This window comes from Triticum urartu, chromosome 4 (assembly GCF_003073215.2).
Source record: "Triticum urartu cultivar G1812 chromosome 4, Tu2.1, whole genome shotgun sequence".
Classification (NCBI taxonomy): domain Eukaryota; kingdom Viridiplantae; phylum Streptophyta; class Magnoliopsida; order Poales; family Poaceae; genus Triticum; species Triticum urartu.
The window spans coordinates 62,333,259-62,351,086 of NC_053025.1; the positions used below are offsets into that span (position 1 = coordinate 62,333,259).

Consider the following 17,828-nt stretch of genomic DNA (forward strand, 5'->3'; position numbering starts at 1 on the left):
GCGAAAATCGCACAGCCATTCCTTACTCTTCCCATGTAGCTTGAGTGTGATCTTTTGACTTTTGCTAGGAAAGTGATTGACTGCATAGTCCTTAAGTATTGCCTATAATTAATAAAGAGAGAATGGAACAATATGAATATGTGCTGCTGTTATATATAACGTGTACTATAAAACAAAGTATCAAGACTAGCCACTAAGGATATTTAATGCGCTCCAACTTAACTCTCTAGAGTAAGAGGAAGTCTAAATGTGAACCTTAAATTTATCAATCGACCGGGGTTAATTTAGAAAACTTGTAAAGGAAACTAGCCCCTTGGTGCTTAAGTGCAACAGATAGGAAAGTATCAACTTCTATATGCTCATACACACGATTTGAACCCTTCACGCGATTGATGCCATGCAAAACAATTTATACTCCGCACATTTATGATTGGATCACATAATAAAAGCAAAACAAAGTTTATAAATTTAATTTTGGTGAAATAAACAGTAAATGAAATAAATCAATTTTGGAATTACATGGTTACATCTTACATGAACGTAAAATATGGAGCACATACAAAAATAATGGTAGTTTTTCAAAAAGAAAATAGACAAAAATATTGGATTTTGTGCTAGAAATAACAGTTGATTAGAAACAAATAATTTTGAAGTGCGTCAAAAGGGTACCATAATAATTTAGTGTCATTATGAAATTGAGATGTTTGCTAAGCTTAGTTCAGAATTTCTTCTCAAAAATCCTTTTGAACAACTCAAAAGAAATAATTTAAAAATATCTTAGTTATCATGGTCTATCCGTGGGTACATTACTTGGTTTGTCTCATTCCTTCCATACACATATTCCTTCCATCTACTCATGCCAATTAATGGCAAGCAATGTTGTGCAAAGACATCATTAGGCCCGAGAAGGTCAATTTTATCTCTCAACCTCTACAAGGTAGCAGACCAGCCTAGACATTAGATCAAAATAAATGGAGGATCGAGATTGTTTGGGGGCGTCTTACAGTATCTCAAATTTAACTAATACACTGGATTTTAACTATCAAAACATATATTGTTAATTCAGCGATGCATATCAGTTTGTTGAATAAGTATCTTTGTGAGCATTGTGAAAACTAAGCGTTAAGAGAACCTTTCATAAACATTTTCCTGTGAAGATTTTGTTAAACAATACTCTCTCCATTCCAAAATATCAAGAATCTAATGATAACGATTTGGTATTAGACATTGATATCCTCTCGATAAATTTGGCCAAAGCTAGAGAATTATGACTTTTTGAGAAATTTAGTCCAACTAATATTTTGAATATATGGAGGGAGTATAGTATTAAAAGATAAAATGCAGACGCAAGCAACACGAACAACTAACTTGACGTACCAGATCAGGGTATTGTTTCACATTGGTCTTCTTCATCCTTACCACAAGCATGGGGATTTTAGGTCGAATTTTCTCGTCAAGCACATCTATTTCCGTCTTCTCTGCCGCTGTAAGATCGAACTTCCCTTGTAAGACATAATTCTTCGCCTTTTTGCGATGTAAGGCATAATCCTTGGAAGGCATCTGAGGATCATCCGGTTCCACAGGCTCATCTTCAGATGGATTGCCTTCTGATGCATGTAGAGTTCTAGAAGTAAGAGAAGATGATGCAGTGAAGGTAACTAAAATTTAACAGACTATTAACCTGACAATTCCTCAACTGGAGAAGACATTGCGGCGGCCTTTACTTGTTTCCCACGACGGCCTGAGCGATCCCTTGGGCATTCGAGGTCTGACCCCTCACTCTCTGATGGCTCAATAGGATAATCATCTGAACTGCTTGAACTATCAGCATAAGCCGTGCGTGCTTTTTTAGCATTATTAGAAGCACTTTTCGTCTGCCTGACGAACTTCTTCCTCGCGCAGCGTTCGTGTAGATTTCTCATCGATCTCGGAGCCGTTCTGCAAAATGGCAGGGTTCAGGAAACTAGTAGGAAGCAGATAGTAGATGACATCGCCTATTAGTGTTACAAGAACTAACACAACCATACAGACATCACTCGCCTAGCAACAAGAAATAAAGGGATCAAGAAGAATCGTCTTCTTCCGAAGAGAATCTAAAAGTGTCCTTTCTCACGGACAAAACATTTCTTGAAAAAGACACACAGAAACAGATGAAACAATACTCTCTCCTTCGCATTATCTAAGTTTTCCCAGATTGTAGTTGTAGGGCATAGAAACGGCCGCAACAATCCGGGACCGATCGGTCGTGTAGCTTCCTGAAAAAGGGGATGGCTGACTGGAATCTGCTAACGGCTGTTAGATAAGATCGTGGAAGGAGTACAGAGGTAAATCAAAGGTAGATCGAAAAGATCTATGTGCAGATGCGGAAACATAGTACTAGAACAGATTGATTAGAATTTAGATCACAAGAAATGGAAGGAGATAGGCTTAGAGAAGAACCTTCACTTTGGACGTGGTGCTGCAAGGAGATGAACCGATAACGCAGCAACCCGGAAGCAGTGGTAATTTAAGAAGGGAGCTGCTACAGCCTAAAGGTCCTTCATATGAAACGTCACTTAACATTCATTCCATTCTTACCTGCTTTTCTGCTTGCGAATTTACTGGACGGAGACATTTTACAAGGGCCACCTTCTTGATTCATGTGCTTGACCAAAATATTCGTCTAGAGAGTCTAAAATGAGAGCAAGTACAATAGGATGATGTAGGCAGGCTGTAAGCCTTTAAATATTATATTTTAGATGAGTTGAAAGAGAGAGAGGAGGAGAGAGGAGGAAAGTGGACTACTGATTAACAGCAACTGCAGGCATGTTGTGAGAGAGTGAGGTGGGGCCATATATCAAAAAAATAATACTCCCTCCGTCCCACAATGTAAGACGTTTTTGCAAGATATGTTAGCTTGTAAAAACGTCTTAGAATAAGTATAATAAGCTTATGTAAGCAGGCTGTAAGGGTTAAAATATTATTTATCGGCTGACATGGAGGGAAGAGAAGAGGAGCCGGCTACAGAAAAAGAGCCAGCTGCAGCACGTGCTCCTAGGCACTATGTGAGAGTGGAAGATGGACTATGTATTAATGAAGTAGTACATCTCTGCATCTTATTATTATACTTGAAGGCTACAAGGTTGGCTATAAATGACATGGTAATGTCATATAGCCATCAGCTGGTTGTACTATTAACCATGCTCTTATATTATGGGACGGAGGGAGTATATATTTATATGTAACTATTGTACTTGCCAGCTATAAGTTTGGCTATAGATGATGTGGCAAGACCATATAGCCATCAGCTCGCTATACTATTAGACATGCTCTAACTCCTTTTCGGTACATAGCTTATCTCAAAATTTCCGTTTTTTCAAATATCGAGATGCATTAAATCAGCACATGCAAGGATTAAGAGAAACTCACCAATGTAGGTAAAAGTTCTTGGTAATTTATTGGCCGTCCCTGCATGCATTGCAGTTAATGCATTGTTAAATATATTTTTTTGAGAAAAATGAGCACATCGATTGAGTATTTTTGTAAACTACGAAATTATTTCGCCACTCATTATTTAACCGGTGCTATTTTTGAATTGAGCCCTACAAACCAGAAAGGATGGAGTATATCTCTGTGTTGGGGAATATATTATAGAAATTGTCACATGAGGACTGTAAACTGGTCATAAATGCATGTTTCCTTTTCCAATGGTTTTCCCTTTTTTTCAGAACCGAGGATAACACCCCGGCCTCTATTCTAGAGGATACCCCACAACATCGAGATTGTTTTGATGAAAATTAGATGAATGAATGAGAACCAGATTAAAAATACATTTGACTTGTTATATTTGATTGTGTATAGTTATAACAACGATTGAATACAATTAGATATAATTGAATGGAAAACATTTTCTTATGGTGGGTTTTTTTCATGCATCATGTTGAGGTGGGCCTTGTCCATTCATAATTGTATGGTGAGATAGCAAACGAATCAATTTTTGAAAGACGCTGGAAGTAGGTTCCACGCCATTCCCTGCTTTCGGTCCCTCCCGTAAGTCCTTTGATCCCAATTGACGGGGGAGATATAGACGCTTGGACTTAGTTGGTCTTCTGATCCGGTCGGCATTCCAGCTACTACTCGGACCCGCCTTCCACGTCCACGGGGCCACCACCCGGATGTCCACCACCATGCTCCCCATCGACTGGATCAGTATCCTAGGCAACCTAATTAACAGTCTATGCAAACTATTTGTTTCCACAATTCCATGTTTTCTTTCATACGACCAAACTTTGGTCGGGTTCCACTATCCAAGGATAATGGAACAAGAGTTCAGTAAGCACAACTTGTTATTTTCGAAAAGGAAAGTCGAAGCCTCCCGACATGCAATGGGACAAGATTGAAATCATCAACAACAGAATACAATGGGTACACGGCAATGGTAGAACATGAAAAATACCAAATCTAAACATTTACAGCAAAAGTCGTTCTTCCACACAACGCCTTCAGAAGGGAGTGTGATTGCTGGCATTGCCAATTCCAACATTGTCGGTGTTTTGTACCGGCAGTGTCATCAAGTTATGATTGGTTTGTTCTAGAGAGTAGAGCACATGGGGGATCCAGATGGCGGTGCGAGGAACATGAGATCTACCCAGGTTCGGGCCCTCCGGGGGAGGTAAGACACTACTCATGCCTCTGGTGTTTGTATTGCTCTAGTGGTTATCAGAGATCAGGGAGATCTCTTGAGAGAGATATTACTTGGGCCACAAGCTCTCGGCCTGGCTGCAGAGAGGTTGAAGATGGTGGTAGGTCTAGGGTTTCTCCCTTCACCCATGCAGGTCTCTAGCCCACCTTATATACTCGTCCGAGCTAGGGTTACATGGCTCGAGACGAGTTACAATCAAACATGTGGGGCTCGCTTGCTCCATGGTAGTTCTGATCCATCTTGGCCCGCTTTCCTTCCTAGGCCTCGACCTTCCTATAGTGAGCGCCCTTTGGATGGACTCTCTATCAAGGGAGCTGAAAAATGCCTCCAGAGATGACAACTACCATGTGCCCGCTAGCCCTCAACTAGGTCGATCTCTCAGATCAACCGGGTACGACATAAACAAGGACTTAATCCTAAATGTTAGTCGGTCAATCAATTAAGGCCAGAAAAACGGCACAAAGACAACTCCTTCCACAAGATGACGCTAAGGCTAACACCGGAAGCTACGAGAGGTTCCAGTAACTAGGTAATATTGGGGCTTCACCACTCATCGTCGGGCCAAAAAGGGAAACCAACTATCATAAGAGCAACTCTAGTAGAGTCGCAATTTGGGATATGAGTATATGGCGGCGGTCATGCGCAAACACAGAGTAGCCATAATGCGGCCTCCATCTTTTCTTATCTTCTCTTTTTTGTTGCATCAACTCAATAATCAAATACTTAATTTGAGGCATTAAAACACTCATTTGAGATAAATTTGCATTACAATGCCATTACATAGGGTTAGAAAAGTCTTGGTCACATTCCCGACGGTCGTCGTTGAGGTCAGGGACGGCTTTTCCAAGGGAGGCAAGCCTTGACATGGCTTGATTTGTCTCAGTGAATGACATCATGTTCATGTCATATGTGCGCCATCAGATGCGCTCTCTCCGGCACCAAATACGCTTGTTTCTCCTTGTAAAGGAGCCACACAGAGCAACCCTCTCCGCCTTTAATGCTAGCCCGACAGCGGTGACCTCGAAGATTTCACCAAGGTGACGACCGAGGCGTCAATGACATAGCACTCATCTCATGCCTCCTTGCCAGGAAGGCAACAGGGAGCACGAGCAGCCCTCGATGAGCTGCATGGGTGAGCTCTCTCCTGCCATACGGGATTTGCACGTAGCCGAGCTGAATATCCCACTCAACGAAGTGCGATTTAGGATTCCAATCCGGCCACTCGTCAAGGGGGATCCTCCTACACGGCCTCCATGGCTCCATCGCATCACAACAATGCCACTCCTCGTTGGCCTTCGGGCAGTCTCCTCCTTCGCTAACTCCTCGTCCAGGATCCGCTTCTCCTCCTTGAGAGCGGCACCCAGTCTGCCCGCGGGAGAAGTGGCATGTCGTCTGGGAGAAAAGTGAAGGCTGTGGGCGGCGTGAGAAAAGTGAAGACTGTGGGCGGTGGTGGTGAGAGATGGAGATATGGTGATGACCAATTCTTAGCAGCCGGTGTTGGAAAATATGGCGAGAGTGACAGCGGGCAATTCAGGGCCAGCCCCCCGATTATTATTTTTCTTTTTAGTAGTAACAACTTGTGATTGATTTTATTTTTTAGAGAAAAGGTTGGTAGGACTTGTGACTGATTAATTTTTTTTAGACAATTGTGATTGATTAATTAGTAGAGCTGTCGGTCATCAGTAGCAGGCCCAACAGCTAGGAAACGGACGAGCATTACTTAGCCTACGAAGCAACCCACAAATGATTCGTGAGATGGATGCCTCCGTCATATTTTTTCTTACTACCTCCCGTCAGAATTGAATGTACCTACATCGATTAGATGATTGACTGAATAGTCCTGCCGCTGAACCCGTCGTCGCCCCCACGCTAGGGCATCGCCAGGTGCTGGCGGCGCTTTATGTTTGATTCGACCGTCTCCCCTCGTCGACCGACGGCCATTGTCTGCGGCCTGCCTATGCGTCAATCTCCTAATTCCTTAGCAGGCGCTTCAGATTTGACATTCAAGGCGGCACAACATGACTCACGCTAGATCGAAGGTATGTCATATATTACAGCTCATGTCTAGGCTATCACAGATTATTTACTATTACTAGGTCTGTATTGTATTAACTGGTGGACATTAGTTATTGTTTGTCAGATTGATTATAAATTACATACTTAATTGTATAGATAATATAGGTTTGATTTTTTTTAAATGGAGTAGGACCCTCGGCCTCTGCATCTGGACAATGCATGTAGTCACTTTATTAATTATTCACACAAGACCTTACAAAGTCATACAACAATAAGACTAAAGCCATCGTCTAGGCAGCATCTGTCGCTACTCCTATCCAGTTGATGAAGGGATGCTGATAGTCTGGGCCTAATACCAAATAGACCTCGCAGCCAAACATAACATATAAGACCTGAGGACTCCTGCCAGGTATGGGGCACCCACCAGTCCGGCACACTCCTTAACCAGGACGCCTGCCGGGTATGAGACCGCCGCAGCCACCTACCACCAATCCATCTTCAGTGTTGTACTGTTGCATCTACCTTACCCGGTCTAGCTGTCGTCAACGCCACCATGACGCCAGACAGCTACCTTCTCCTGCGCGAGTCCATCTTCGCGTATCGGACGCTGAGTCTCCACTACGCCACGCCGCCGAGATCCGTCGTCATCAATGGGCAAGATGAAGCACCGCTCCTCCTCTTGTCCCCTCCAGCCAGCACTTGCTCCAAAACGATGCCCCCGGGAAGGAGAACGACCGCGAAAACGTCGCCATCGTCCAATCCGGTAGACCGAGATTTAGGGTTTCCCCTGAAACCTCCCGATCAGGTTAACGTGACCTGCAACGACGATGCCTCGAAAAGGGAACGACGTCTAAGACACCACCATCATCCGCCATGACCGTAGTCAGGCACGATTTTCACCGAAAACTACGTCGTCCCGATCTCGCGGCTAGCTGGAACCGAGCGGAGCCTTTTGCGTAGCTTCAATCTGCTACCGATCAAATATTCTCGCACAATGGACTGGCTCATAGCCCAGTGGTTGGAATTGGAGCATTGTGGTGTCGCCCTGCCGACCTGAGTTTGACGCTCTTCAGGTTGAATTCTGTCTCACATTCTTTCTTATAAATAATGCCGCGGGGTTTCTGCCCCTCTGCTACCGATCAAATATTCTCGCACAATGGACTGGCTCATAGCCCATTGGTTGGAATTGGAGCATTGTGGTGTCGCCCTGCCGACCTGTGTTTGACGCTCTTTAGGTTGAATTCTGTCTCACATTCTTTCTTATAAATAATGCCGCGGGGTTTCTGCCCCTCTGGTCTAGTATTAAATATTCTTGCACAAGTATAAATACAAAACAAGCTGGAATCAAAAGCACACCATATGAAATTACATTTTCCATTTCTTTTAGGGGTATGAACTACATTCAAATAATATAAATCTACCTTCAATTCTCTGTTTGCAAAATATATATTATCTTGCATTCCTCTTGTATGGTCGCTGTGAAAGAGAAAAAAGCACATACGATCATTGTCTTCTTCGCCCCCATGCTCAAATCCTGGCTTCGTCCCTGGGCAATTGGTATGCAACAGCTGCCATTAATTGACATCCGTGGTGCCATGGCCGTCTGGCATTGATAGGGAGAGAAGATGGGCCGCACGGCAGGCTTACATGGGAGGTGAAACTTTTCTCCCGCACATGCGATTAGTGGATAGCACACCCTCAAAACGCCCCCAGCCCCCAAATATGAAGGCTCGTGGGATGGATATGGAGCCCTCCTTCATAAACTATGGCGACTCATGGCCGGATGACGACTTCACTAAAGTGGCCTTTACAATATATTTATTATGCCGACCGGCCTGATATGGCGACTATGTAGAGTTGCTGTAACAACATAGATCCGAACAGATTTTCCCAGGTAGAGCAAAGAGCTAAACGTGCTTCAGATAACGAAGGCAGTGCACAAATACAAGTCACAGATTACACGAAGCTAAAACAACACATGGACTAGGACTTGTGGAAATTCAGAATGTTAGCCATCATATGCAGTAGTCCTCGGAGATCAACCATACCATGGTTTGGTTTTAGAGTACAAAACATAATTCCAGCAGAAACAGCAGGGGTCATCATCCCCTTGTACTTCAAAGTACTACAAACTAACACTCATCACGGGAAATGATATGGACAATCATGGTAAGCTTCCTCCGGTTCCGCTTCAGCTCAAACAGACAGATATCACCAACTCGCAGACGGTTGTCACTGACAAATTTGCGCCAACCTCCTTCAAGGACACGCCTCCTACCATTCCGAATATGCATCTGAGTTTGCCATTCCTTCCCCTTACGCTGGAGCAAAATAGTTCGCTCTTCCTTTGGAAGATACACAGCAGCATATTTTGCACCAAACTCCTAGTATTTTACAGATATAAGCATGTTACAATTACAAGTCGGCCAATCATGTTGATAAAATAAAACAACAATACAATATAGGTATACACATTTATCTGGTGGCATTTATTTAATTCAGCTGCAAAAGTAAATTTAAGCCAAACAGTTTGCTAATAGCACAGTAAATTGGAGATCCAAAGCCCACGTCATCCCTGGCACCCTACATTGCTAAAATTAGTTATGTTTTTTATTTATTTGAAACTTAGTTATGTTATGGCAGATGACAACAACCTGGGGGGCTTTGAGTAGGTAACAATAAAATTCCAGAAATTTTTTAGCTTACCAGGCTGTAATGCCCTTTCACACCAACATTGGTTTTGTTCATGATTGCCACATACAGATGTGCTTCGAGTTGGATGGCTTCCGCTTTATCTTCAACTATGCTCTGTTGCAATGGAGACAGAAAGCTCATTTGTGACAGCATGTAGGGCGGCACAAAATGACCTGCGTGCGCCTTGCTTTCTGCGCGAAGTAGATGAACCGTAAATGTGAACCTTCCCCCACCCTTTGCTGGTACAAAGATGCAGATATCTCCCTCCTCCACACTATTGTCACAAACAAAGTCTAACCACTCCCCCCTAATCTTGTGAATACTATCATTCCCCTCGTAGAACCTGGGGTACCACCTTTTGTTCTCGCCCGGCCTCTGAAGTATGACAGATGCACTTTCATGGGGAAAGTGTGCAACTGCGTATTCCTTCATGATGGTCTGATCACAAATGGGACAGGGTGTGATGCCATCAACAAACAAACAAACAAATAAACAAGAATACAAAACTCAGCCGAAATACTGTTTTGACTGTCATTGTCGACAAAGATAAAGCATTTATGTTAAGTGCTCAGAAGGGCCATTGCCACTTTCCCTATAACATTCAAACTATGAATACCCCTCTTAGATCTAGAGCCTAGAGAGGATTGTAGTGTACTGAAAAAGAACTCAGGAAATTTACCAGAGAAGGATACGGTGGTTGGACATTGGACTTCCTCATGATAGCCACGAATGCAAGAGTTCTGGATTGAACGTCCTGGAGAAGCTTATCTATTTTCTCTTTTTGTGCATCAGCCAAATTACTCCTACTTGACAACACATACTTATCCTTTGGAGGTCCTGGAATATCATTCGAGTCAAAAGAATCATACTCTGAAAGACAAGCTTCTCCTAGACAAATTTGTAGGTCAAACTAACAATGGATAATGTATACACCGACACGATGACGCATGTGTGCATGTACTTAACAAATAAAACGAATCCATGCAATTTTGTTGACGCAAATGTAACTTAAGAATATAACCTGACTCCGCAGATGGAGTGGATATAACAGCTGTCTTTCTAGTACTCCCACTGTGGCATCCGTCTGATCTTCCACTTGCTGATAATTCAGTACATAGAAACAGATTTTCCCATTATAAACTACAAAAAAAATAAAAATATGAACTGGATCGGAAGTACTTGCATCATACTACCATACCATCAGAACATTGCTCCTCCTTAATACGCACTGTTGAGATCATCTTTGGGAGTGTGTGATCATCCGATCCTGAAGACTCATGCTCGTAAGGACTGTCTTCTCCTGTATAACAGTTTTCAAGAGTAAATGCAACTTCAGATAAAACGACACCTTAAAGCATAACACAAAGGTACAAGCAAGCTGGCAAGCTAACCTGGCAAATCCTCAGATGGAGACGATGCTGCGTCTGTCCAGGCCAGTTTTCTACAATGTCCTGAGCTTTCACTTTGGCATCCATCTGATTGCTGACCCATTGACGAGTGAGTATTACGGTCGCTGGAACTGCCTGACATTCCTGTAGAATTTGTGATTGGTTGATCACTCATAGAGCTCCCTATGCCAAAACAGGGCACGGTTTTCTCACAACCACTAGAATCAAAGACCGCAACCTTGAAGCGAGAACTTCCACGGTATCGGAACATCAATGAGTCTTTCTGTACTATGTCATTGGCATCAACAAACACCTCCCATCCAGATTGGATGACTTTTCTATTCCTGTGCTCAGTAACTCCAACATCATACAGAATGCCATTAGGGCCTTCTAGTTTGACGGTCCGTGGCATTTTCCCTGCGAAATGCTTTGCAAACCTCTCTGGTATGACCTGCAGCAACAGATGTGATTTTTAGAGTATTAGTTTAAATGGAGTAGTACATTTCCCTAAAATTGATGGAGATGAATAAGGCATAATAGTCACCAACCGCTAAAATTGGGAGATGACAAGTTAAAGATGATTATTTGCCTTATATTTTTTCGACAGGAATTATTTGCTTTGCATAAATAAGGGCAATATGCCATTGATCCAAAAAAAAGAGGCACTGCAATGTCTTATTGCTTGGAACAGAGCATATTACCATGCAATGTCTTGAACTTTTGCTCATCCGCCTGACGAAACGAGTGACCTTCCCATGTAGATGGTTCCAGTATCTCTTGCAGCCCTGGCACGAATTTTTCATCTCCCAGCTTCTATGCCACACACCGATTCTAACAAATTAATTTACTCGGAGAGTGGTCACTGCTACTTGAGCTATACAACTTGCGGCAAGAAGAAAATATACCTTGCAGTAGGGAATCTCAGAAGTGTCCTCCAGATCTTCCTGAGCTAAAGAACTGCAACAAAACAAGCCTGCTAATCAGGAATGCACATGAAGGGGGCAAAAAGAAATCCTACGCAGCAGAAGAAAAGAGGTCGAATTAACCTGCAGACCAGGCTTGGCGGAGCAGTCCAGTCCAGATCCTGCGATCACCGTCACCGTGCGCTGGAGCTGGAAGGAAGAAGAAAGCCTTGAGAACTGAGAAGGGCGTGGAGAAACGGAGGCGGAGGAGAACGTGGGAGATTCATTCACCTGGACGGGACTGAACTGGCCTCCACTAATGAGACGTTTGGTGTTCCCGTAGCAACCCAAGAGAGGGGCAAAAGCCAGAAGGCAGAGATGCCACGCCAACGCCGTTATGATGTCCTGACTTGTCACCTGTCATGTGATGGGACAACGTGTCATAATTTAGCTTCTTTATCTATATATATGTGGAGTATATTGTAGAGTAATTGCACAACCACTTCGTATTTTTAGTTTATTAGAGCAACTCCAACGGGGCGACCCAAACGGACGCGCGCTTTGTCCGTTTTTTGTCCGTTTGGGTCGGCCAGACGGACATGCGCGTCCGCATTTTAAAATGGGTCGGCTTGACCGCCCAACGGGGAGGCCGACCTAAATGTGCCGCCATGGAAAAAAAGTAATAAGTTGCACGAAATAAACATAAAGTGGCCGGTCAAACGCCGATCAAAGTCCACCTAAATCTGGCAGCCGACGCTGCTCCGGCGTGAGCTGCGCGCGGCGCCTGCGCACCTCGTCATCGTGCGCCTGTTGGGTACGAGGAACCGCCGGCACCGGGATCCGCTGCGGATCCAGATGCCAACGGTGCGGCGGCGTGACATCGGGGTATGGCAATGGCTGCCTGTACTCCCAGTGCCACCGCGCTTGGTGCACCGGGATGTGCAGGCGCCGACGACCAGGGCGGAAACGCGTCGCCGCCGGAGAAGAAGGAGGGGGGAGGGGAGCAATGGAGAACGAGGCGCCGGGGGTGCCCTTGCCATTGCTGCTGCCGAAGAGGCCCGTGGCTAGGGTTTACGGTCGCCGGCGAGGAAGCAAAGGGAGTGGTGGGGGGCATATGTGGACGGGAGAAGTGGATGAGGCCGACCCCACCGCACACGTGGTTAAAAAAGGATGCTTCCACTGGCTGACGCATGGGCCCGCTGTCGGTGGTCGTCATAAATAAGACGACCGATGATGGTTGGGTGGCCGCCAGGTGGGGACGCGGCGGACGGCGAGGAGACGCGCGGCGCGTCCGCGCCGACGCATTTCAGGCGCAATTTTGAGCCGAAAATGGGTCGGCGCGGACGCCAGGCGGACACAATTTGAGTTTGGGTCGGCGCGTTGGTCCGCCACTTTTGTCTGCGCCGACCCAAACGGACGCGCGCGGACGAAATGGATCACCCCATTGGAGTTGCTCTTACGACACTGATTAGGAGTATTATTTTCGGACAAAGCACGAGATAGAGGCACCGTAAGGGCATCTCCAACTGTAGACCCATGAAACGAACACGGTATCCATTCCCGGACTAGTTCGGGTCAGTTCGTGGATATTGACGCGGGAGCCAGCCATCCAATTGTGCTCGCATCCAATTTAAAACAAATTTGATTTAATCGGACAAATTTCACCAAACAAGATGGAATTCACTAATGTTTGGACATAATTTACATAAAACGGATGAAACTTCGTTACTTAAACTAGAAGCTTAAAAATAAATAAGAGACTAACTTGTAACAGTCTGTGCTCTCGTCTGCGTGGTTGGCTGCACCATCGTTGCCATCCGTACTGTTGTCATTGGAGTAGTCCTTCCAGCGGCGAAAGGCCACGACAGCCTTACCCCAGCGCCGCCTGGCGCTCGCGAAGAAGCCGTTTCTCTTCCTCCTACGTCGTGTAGACGGCCGCCGTAGCCAATGCCAACCCTGGCCACGGTACCTTGACAACGGCCTTGCCCCTAACCGGCGGCGGCGGAGGTGCCACTGAGCGACCACTCCTCGTTGATCTTGGCAAGGTCCCCGTCGAGGCAGCGGCAGCGCCGCGGGGCCGTTTCCACGTTGGTGAGCGATCGGTCGTGGGCTCAAGCATCCGCGAGATTGGCTTCCTCGTGGACCTTGGTCGGCGCCTCATCAGACTTGGCGAATGCGGAGCGGCGCGCCGCATTATGCTGCTCCCACCAAGTCGCCTCCTTGGCTGCCCTTTCCTCGGCCGACACGATGGCTCGCGATGACGAGGAGCCACCGCGGCCAACGAGTTAGTGGAGGATGCACCCGCGTGCCTTCGGATCTTCGGCGGTAGCTCCTTCTTGACGACATTGTCACCCCCATTGTAGCGCGGCGACAACACCTGCCCGTTGATCCGAGCGTAACAACTCTGCATCGGCAAGGGCAACTCATCCTTCATGCGATGCCTGGTTTGGACGCCACGGTTGCGCGGAGGGGGGGGGGACACTGGCTCCGCCTTAAAGTGACGGAGAGGCAACGCCGGCTCCTGCTTGACGCGGTAGCGGCACGACGAGTGTGTACCATCCTCCACACGTGCTAGCGGTGGCATCGAACCACGTTCCTGGAGTGGCCGCTTCGTCGGTAGTTCAATTTGCCACAAGAACTCTCGCCCATGGGTGTGGATTCCGAGAGATGGTGCGGACTTCTGCAGTAGCGCCTGGTCCCCCTCATCGTCGGCGGACATTGTGGAAGCTAGCCCCTGAGAGCGATGGCGGCGTAGCCAAGATCCGAAGGGAGATTCGGAGCTGCCGTCGCCACCTGCCAACACGGAGAAACATGACTTGGCATGATGTGGATACAGTGGTGTCACCGACCGGGGCGGAGAGGGTGGAAACTGTGAGGTTTGGAGAGGGTGGGAGCAGAGAGAATCGAAGAATGGTGTAGTGTAGACGGAGTCGGACCACGGTTTAAATAGGTGCGACCAAGCAAAGGGACTGGAAGCCGACTTCAATGCGGTGCAACAGCTGGAGTAGGCTTTGATACATCTCCAACGTATCTACTTTTTGAATCACTTCTGCTCTTGTCTTGACCTTTAATTTGCATGATTTGAATGAAATTAACTGGACTGGCATTGTTTTCAGCAAAACTACCGTAATATTGTTTTTTGTGCAGAACTAAAAAGTTCTCAGAGCTGGACAAAACTTCTGGAGAATTATTTGGAATAAATAAAAAATACTGGAGCCAAGAAGTTACATGAGAGGGGCCACCTAGATGCCACAAGGGCAAGTAGCACGGCCACCCCTTGGCCTCATCACCCAGGAATGTGCCCCCCACCTCTGTTTGACCTAATTCCAACATTATATATTCACATCCTCCAAGAAAAAATAAGAGAAAAAGTTTTATCGCGCTTACGATACGGAGCCTCCGCCACCTCATGTTCTTTATCGGGAGTCGTGATCTGGAGTCTGTTTGTGAGTCCAGAGAGAGGGATTCATTATCATCGTCATCACCAACCCTTCTCCATCGACAATTTTATGATGCTCACAATCATGTGTTAGTAATCCCCTTCTAGGCATACTGGAGCTAGATGAGATTGGATGAGATTTCAAATCTAATCATGTCAATTTGTTAGGGCTTGATTCCTGTTATTCAATATGTCCTGAGATTGATGTTGCTATGCTTAATGCTTCTCACTAGGGCCCGAGTGCCATGACCTCATATCTGAACCTATTATATTTTCATGAATATACATGTGTTCTTGATCTTATCTGCAGGTTGTATGCACTTGTTATTGTTATGAACCCTAGAACCCCAGGTGAGAATGATTGGGATATTGACGCAGATGACATTAACTTAAGGAGTTCATGTATTCATGATGTGTTAATGCTTTGTTCCTATTGTCTACTAAAACGAGCACATTAACTACCCTTAGTTCCCATTAGGACCCCGCTACCACGAAAGGGTATGGCAAAAGATGCCATGCAAGTTTTTACTGCAAGCACGTTTGACTATATACGGAATACATGCCTACATATGATTGATGAATTAGAGCTAGTACGTGTTGCTCTAGGTTGTGACAGCTACATATTGAATCTCATCCGAATATCCACCGCCACTCCGTGCCTACACTTTACTGCTATTGTCTTCACTACTGTTACTGTTCATCAAACTTGTTACTACACCTGCTGCTATTGTTACTTCTGAAGGAAATATGCCCTAGAGGCAATAATAAAGTTGTTATTTTATATTTTCTTACTCATGATAAATGTTTATTATTCATGCTAGAATTGTATTGATCGAAAAGTTTAATACATGTGTGAATACATAAAAAAATATCGTGTCCCTAGTATGCCTCTACTAGACTAGCTCGTTGATAAAAGATGGTTAAGGTTTCCTAACCATAGACATGTGTTGTCATTTGATAACGGGATCACATCATTAGGAGAATGATGTGATGGACAAGACCCACTCGTTAGCTTAGCATAATGGTCGTTCAGTTTATTGCTATTGCTTTTCTTCATGTCAAATACTTATTCCTTTAACTATGAGATTATGCAACTCCCGGATACCGGAGGAATACCTTGTGTGCTATCAAACATCACAACGTAACTGGGTGATCATAAAGATGCTCTATAGGTATCTCTGAAGGTTTTTGTTGAGTTAGCATAGATCAAGATTAGGATTTGTCACTCCGAGTATTGGAGAGGTATCTCTGGACCCTCTCAGTAATACACATCATAAGCTTGCAAGCAAATGACTAAGGAGTTAGTTACGAGGCGATGTATTACAGAACAAGTAAAGAGACTTGCTGGTAACGAGATTGAACTAGGTATAGAGATACCGACGAACCAATATCGGGCAACCGATGGACAAAGGGAATTACGTATGTTGGCATAACGGTTCGGCCGATAAAGATCTTCGTAGAATATGTAGGAACCATATGGGCATCCAGGTTCCACTATTGGTTATTAACCGGAGAGGTGTCTCGGTCATGTCTACATAGTTCTCGAACCCGTAGGGTCCGCACGCTTAACGTTCGTTGACGATATAGTGTCATATGAGTTATATAATTTGGTGACCGAATGTTGCTCGGTGTCTCGATGAGATCATGGACACGACGAGGAGTCTCGAAATGGTCGAGAGGTAAAGATTGATATATAGGACGATGGTATTCGGACACCGGAAGAGTTTCGGAGTACACCGGGTAGTCATCGGGGCACCGGAAGGGGTTCCGGACACCCCCGGCAACTGTATGGGCCTTATGGACCAAAGGGGGAGAAGCACACCACCCCACAAGGGGCTGGTGCGCCCCTTCCACCCCTTGCGCACGTACCAAAGAGGGAGGGAAGGAAGGGGAAGGCGCCCCAAAGGAAGCCAACCCCCTTTCTATTGGGGAACGCAGTATTTCGAAAAAATTACCTACGGTCATGCAAGATCTATCTAGGAGATGCATAAAAACAAGAGGGGAGAGTGTGTCTACGAACCCTCGTAGACCAAAAGCAGAAGCGTTAAGTAACGCGGTTGATGTAGTCGAACGTCTTGGCGATCCAACCGATCAAGTACCGAACGCACGGCACCTCCGTGATCTGCACACATTCAGCTCGGTGACGTCCCTCATACTCTTGATCCAGTTGAGGCCGAGGAAGAGTTGCGTCAGCATGATGGCGTGATGACGGTGATGATGAAGTTACCGATGCAGGGCTTCGCCTAAGCACTACAACATATGCCCGAGGTGGAAATCCATGGAGGGGGGAACCGCACACGGCTAAGACAACTGTCAACTTGTGTGTTCTAGGGTGCCCCTGCCCCTGTATATAAAGGAGCAAGGGGGAGTCCGGCCGGCCCTCATAGGGCGCGCCCAAGGGGGCAATCCTACTCCAAGTAGGAGTTGGATCCCCCTTTCCTAGTACTACTAGGAGAAGAAGGAAGGAGAGGGGAAAGAGAAGGAAGGAGGGGGCGACGCCCCTTCCCCTAGTCCAATTTGGACTAGGCCCGTGGGGGAGGCTAGCCCTTGGCTTCCCCTCTCTCTCCCATAGGCCCAATAAGGCCAATTACTTCTTCGGTGGTTCCGATAACCCTTCTGGCACTCCGATATATATCTAGTGACCCTCGGAACTATTCCGGTGTCCGAATATAGTCATCCAATATATCAATCTTTCTGTCTTGACCATT

At 45.6% G+C, this 17,828-nt stretch overlaps 1 protein-coding gene across 4 annotated transcripts; it reads right to left on the reverse strand.

The window, feature by feature from the left end:
- Positions 1 to 8,597: 8,597 nt before the first annotated feature.
- On the reverse strand, positions 8,598 to 12,050 carry LOC125553546 (B3 domain-containing protein Os03g0619800-like). Of its 4 annotated transcripts, none has more exons than XM_048717318.1 (10): positions 11,973 to 12,050; positions 11,826 to 11,891; positions 11,685 to 11,736; positions 11,481 to 11,589; positions 10,783 to 11,230; positions 10,590 to 10,691; positions 10,413 to 10,490; positions 10,071 to 10,228; positions 9,404 to 9,829; positions 8,598 to 9,081 (listed from the first exon to the last, which is right to left on the reverse strand). In XM_048717318.1, the coding sequence occupies exons 4-10, from the start codon at positions 11,580 to 11,582 to the stop codon at positions 8,830 to 8,832; spliced, it is 1,566 nt and encodes a 521-aa protein (XP_048573275.1). In that variant the 5' UTR covers positions 11,583 to 11,589; positions 11,685 to 11,736; positions 11,826 to 11,891; positions 11,973 to 12,050; the 3' UTR covers positions 8,598 to 8,829. The 4 variants fall into 4 exon arrangements, with proteins under 4 accessions (XP_048573275.1, XP_048573273.1, XP_048573274.1 ...); XM_048717316.1 differs by having other exon boundaries at positions 11,481 to 11,592; XM_048717317.1 differs by lacking the exon at positions 11,973 to 12,050 and having other exon boundaries at positions 11,826 to 11,963.
- Between the last annotated feature and the right edge of the window lie 5,778 nt (positions 12,051 to 17,828).

What these genes read in the sequence shown, in the direction of transcription:
- LOC125553546 (XM_048717318.1), bottom strand. Translation starts at nt 11,582, where the DNA reads ATGAAAAATTCGTGCCAGGGCTGCAAGAGATACTGGAACCATCTACAT. An exon ending in TCCATCTGAGGATTTGCCAG is followed by an intron (nt 10,692 to 10,782) that starts GTTAGCTTGCCA and finishes ACTGTTATACAG; the next exon opens with GAGAAGACAGTCCTTACGAG. An exon ending in AACCACCGTATCCTTCTCTG is followed by an intron (nt 9,830 to 10,070) that starts GTAAATTTCCTG and finishes ATTTGTGATCAG; the next exon opens with ACCATCATGAAGGAATACGC.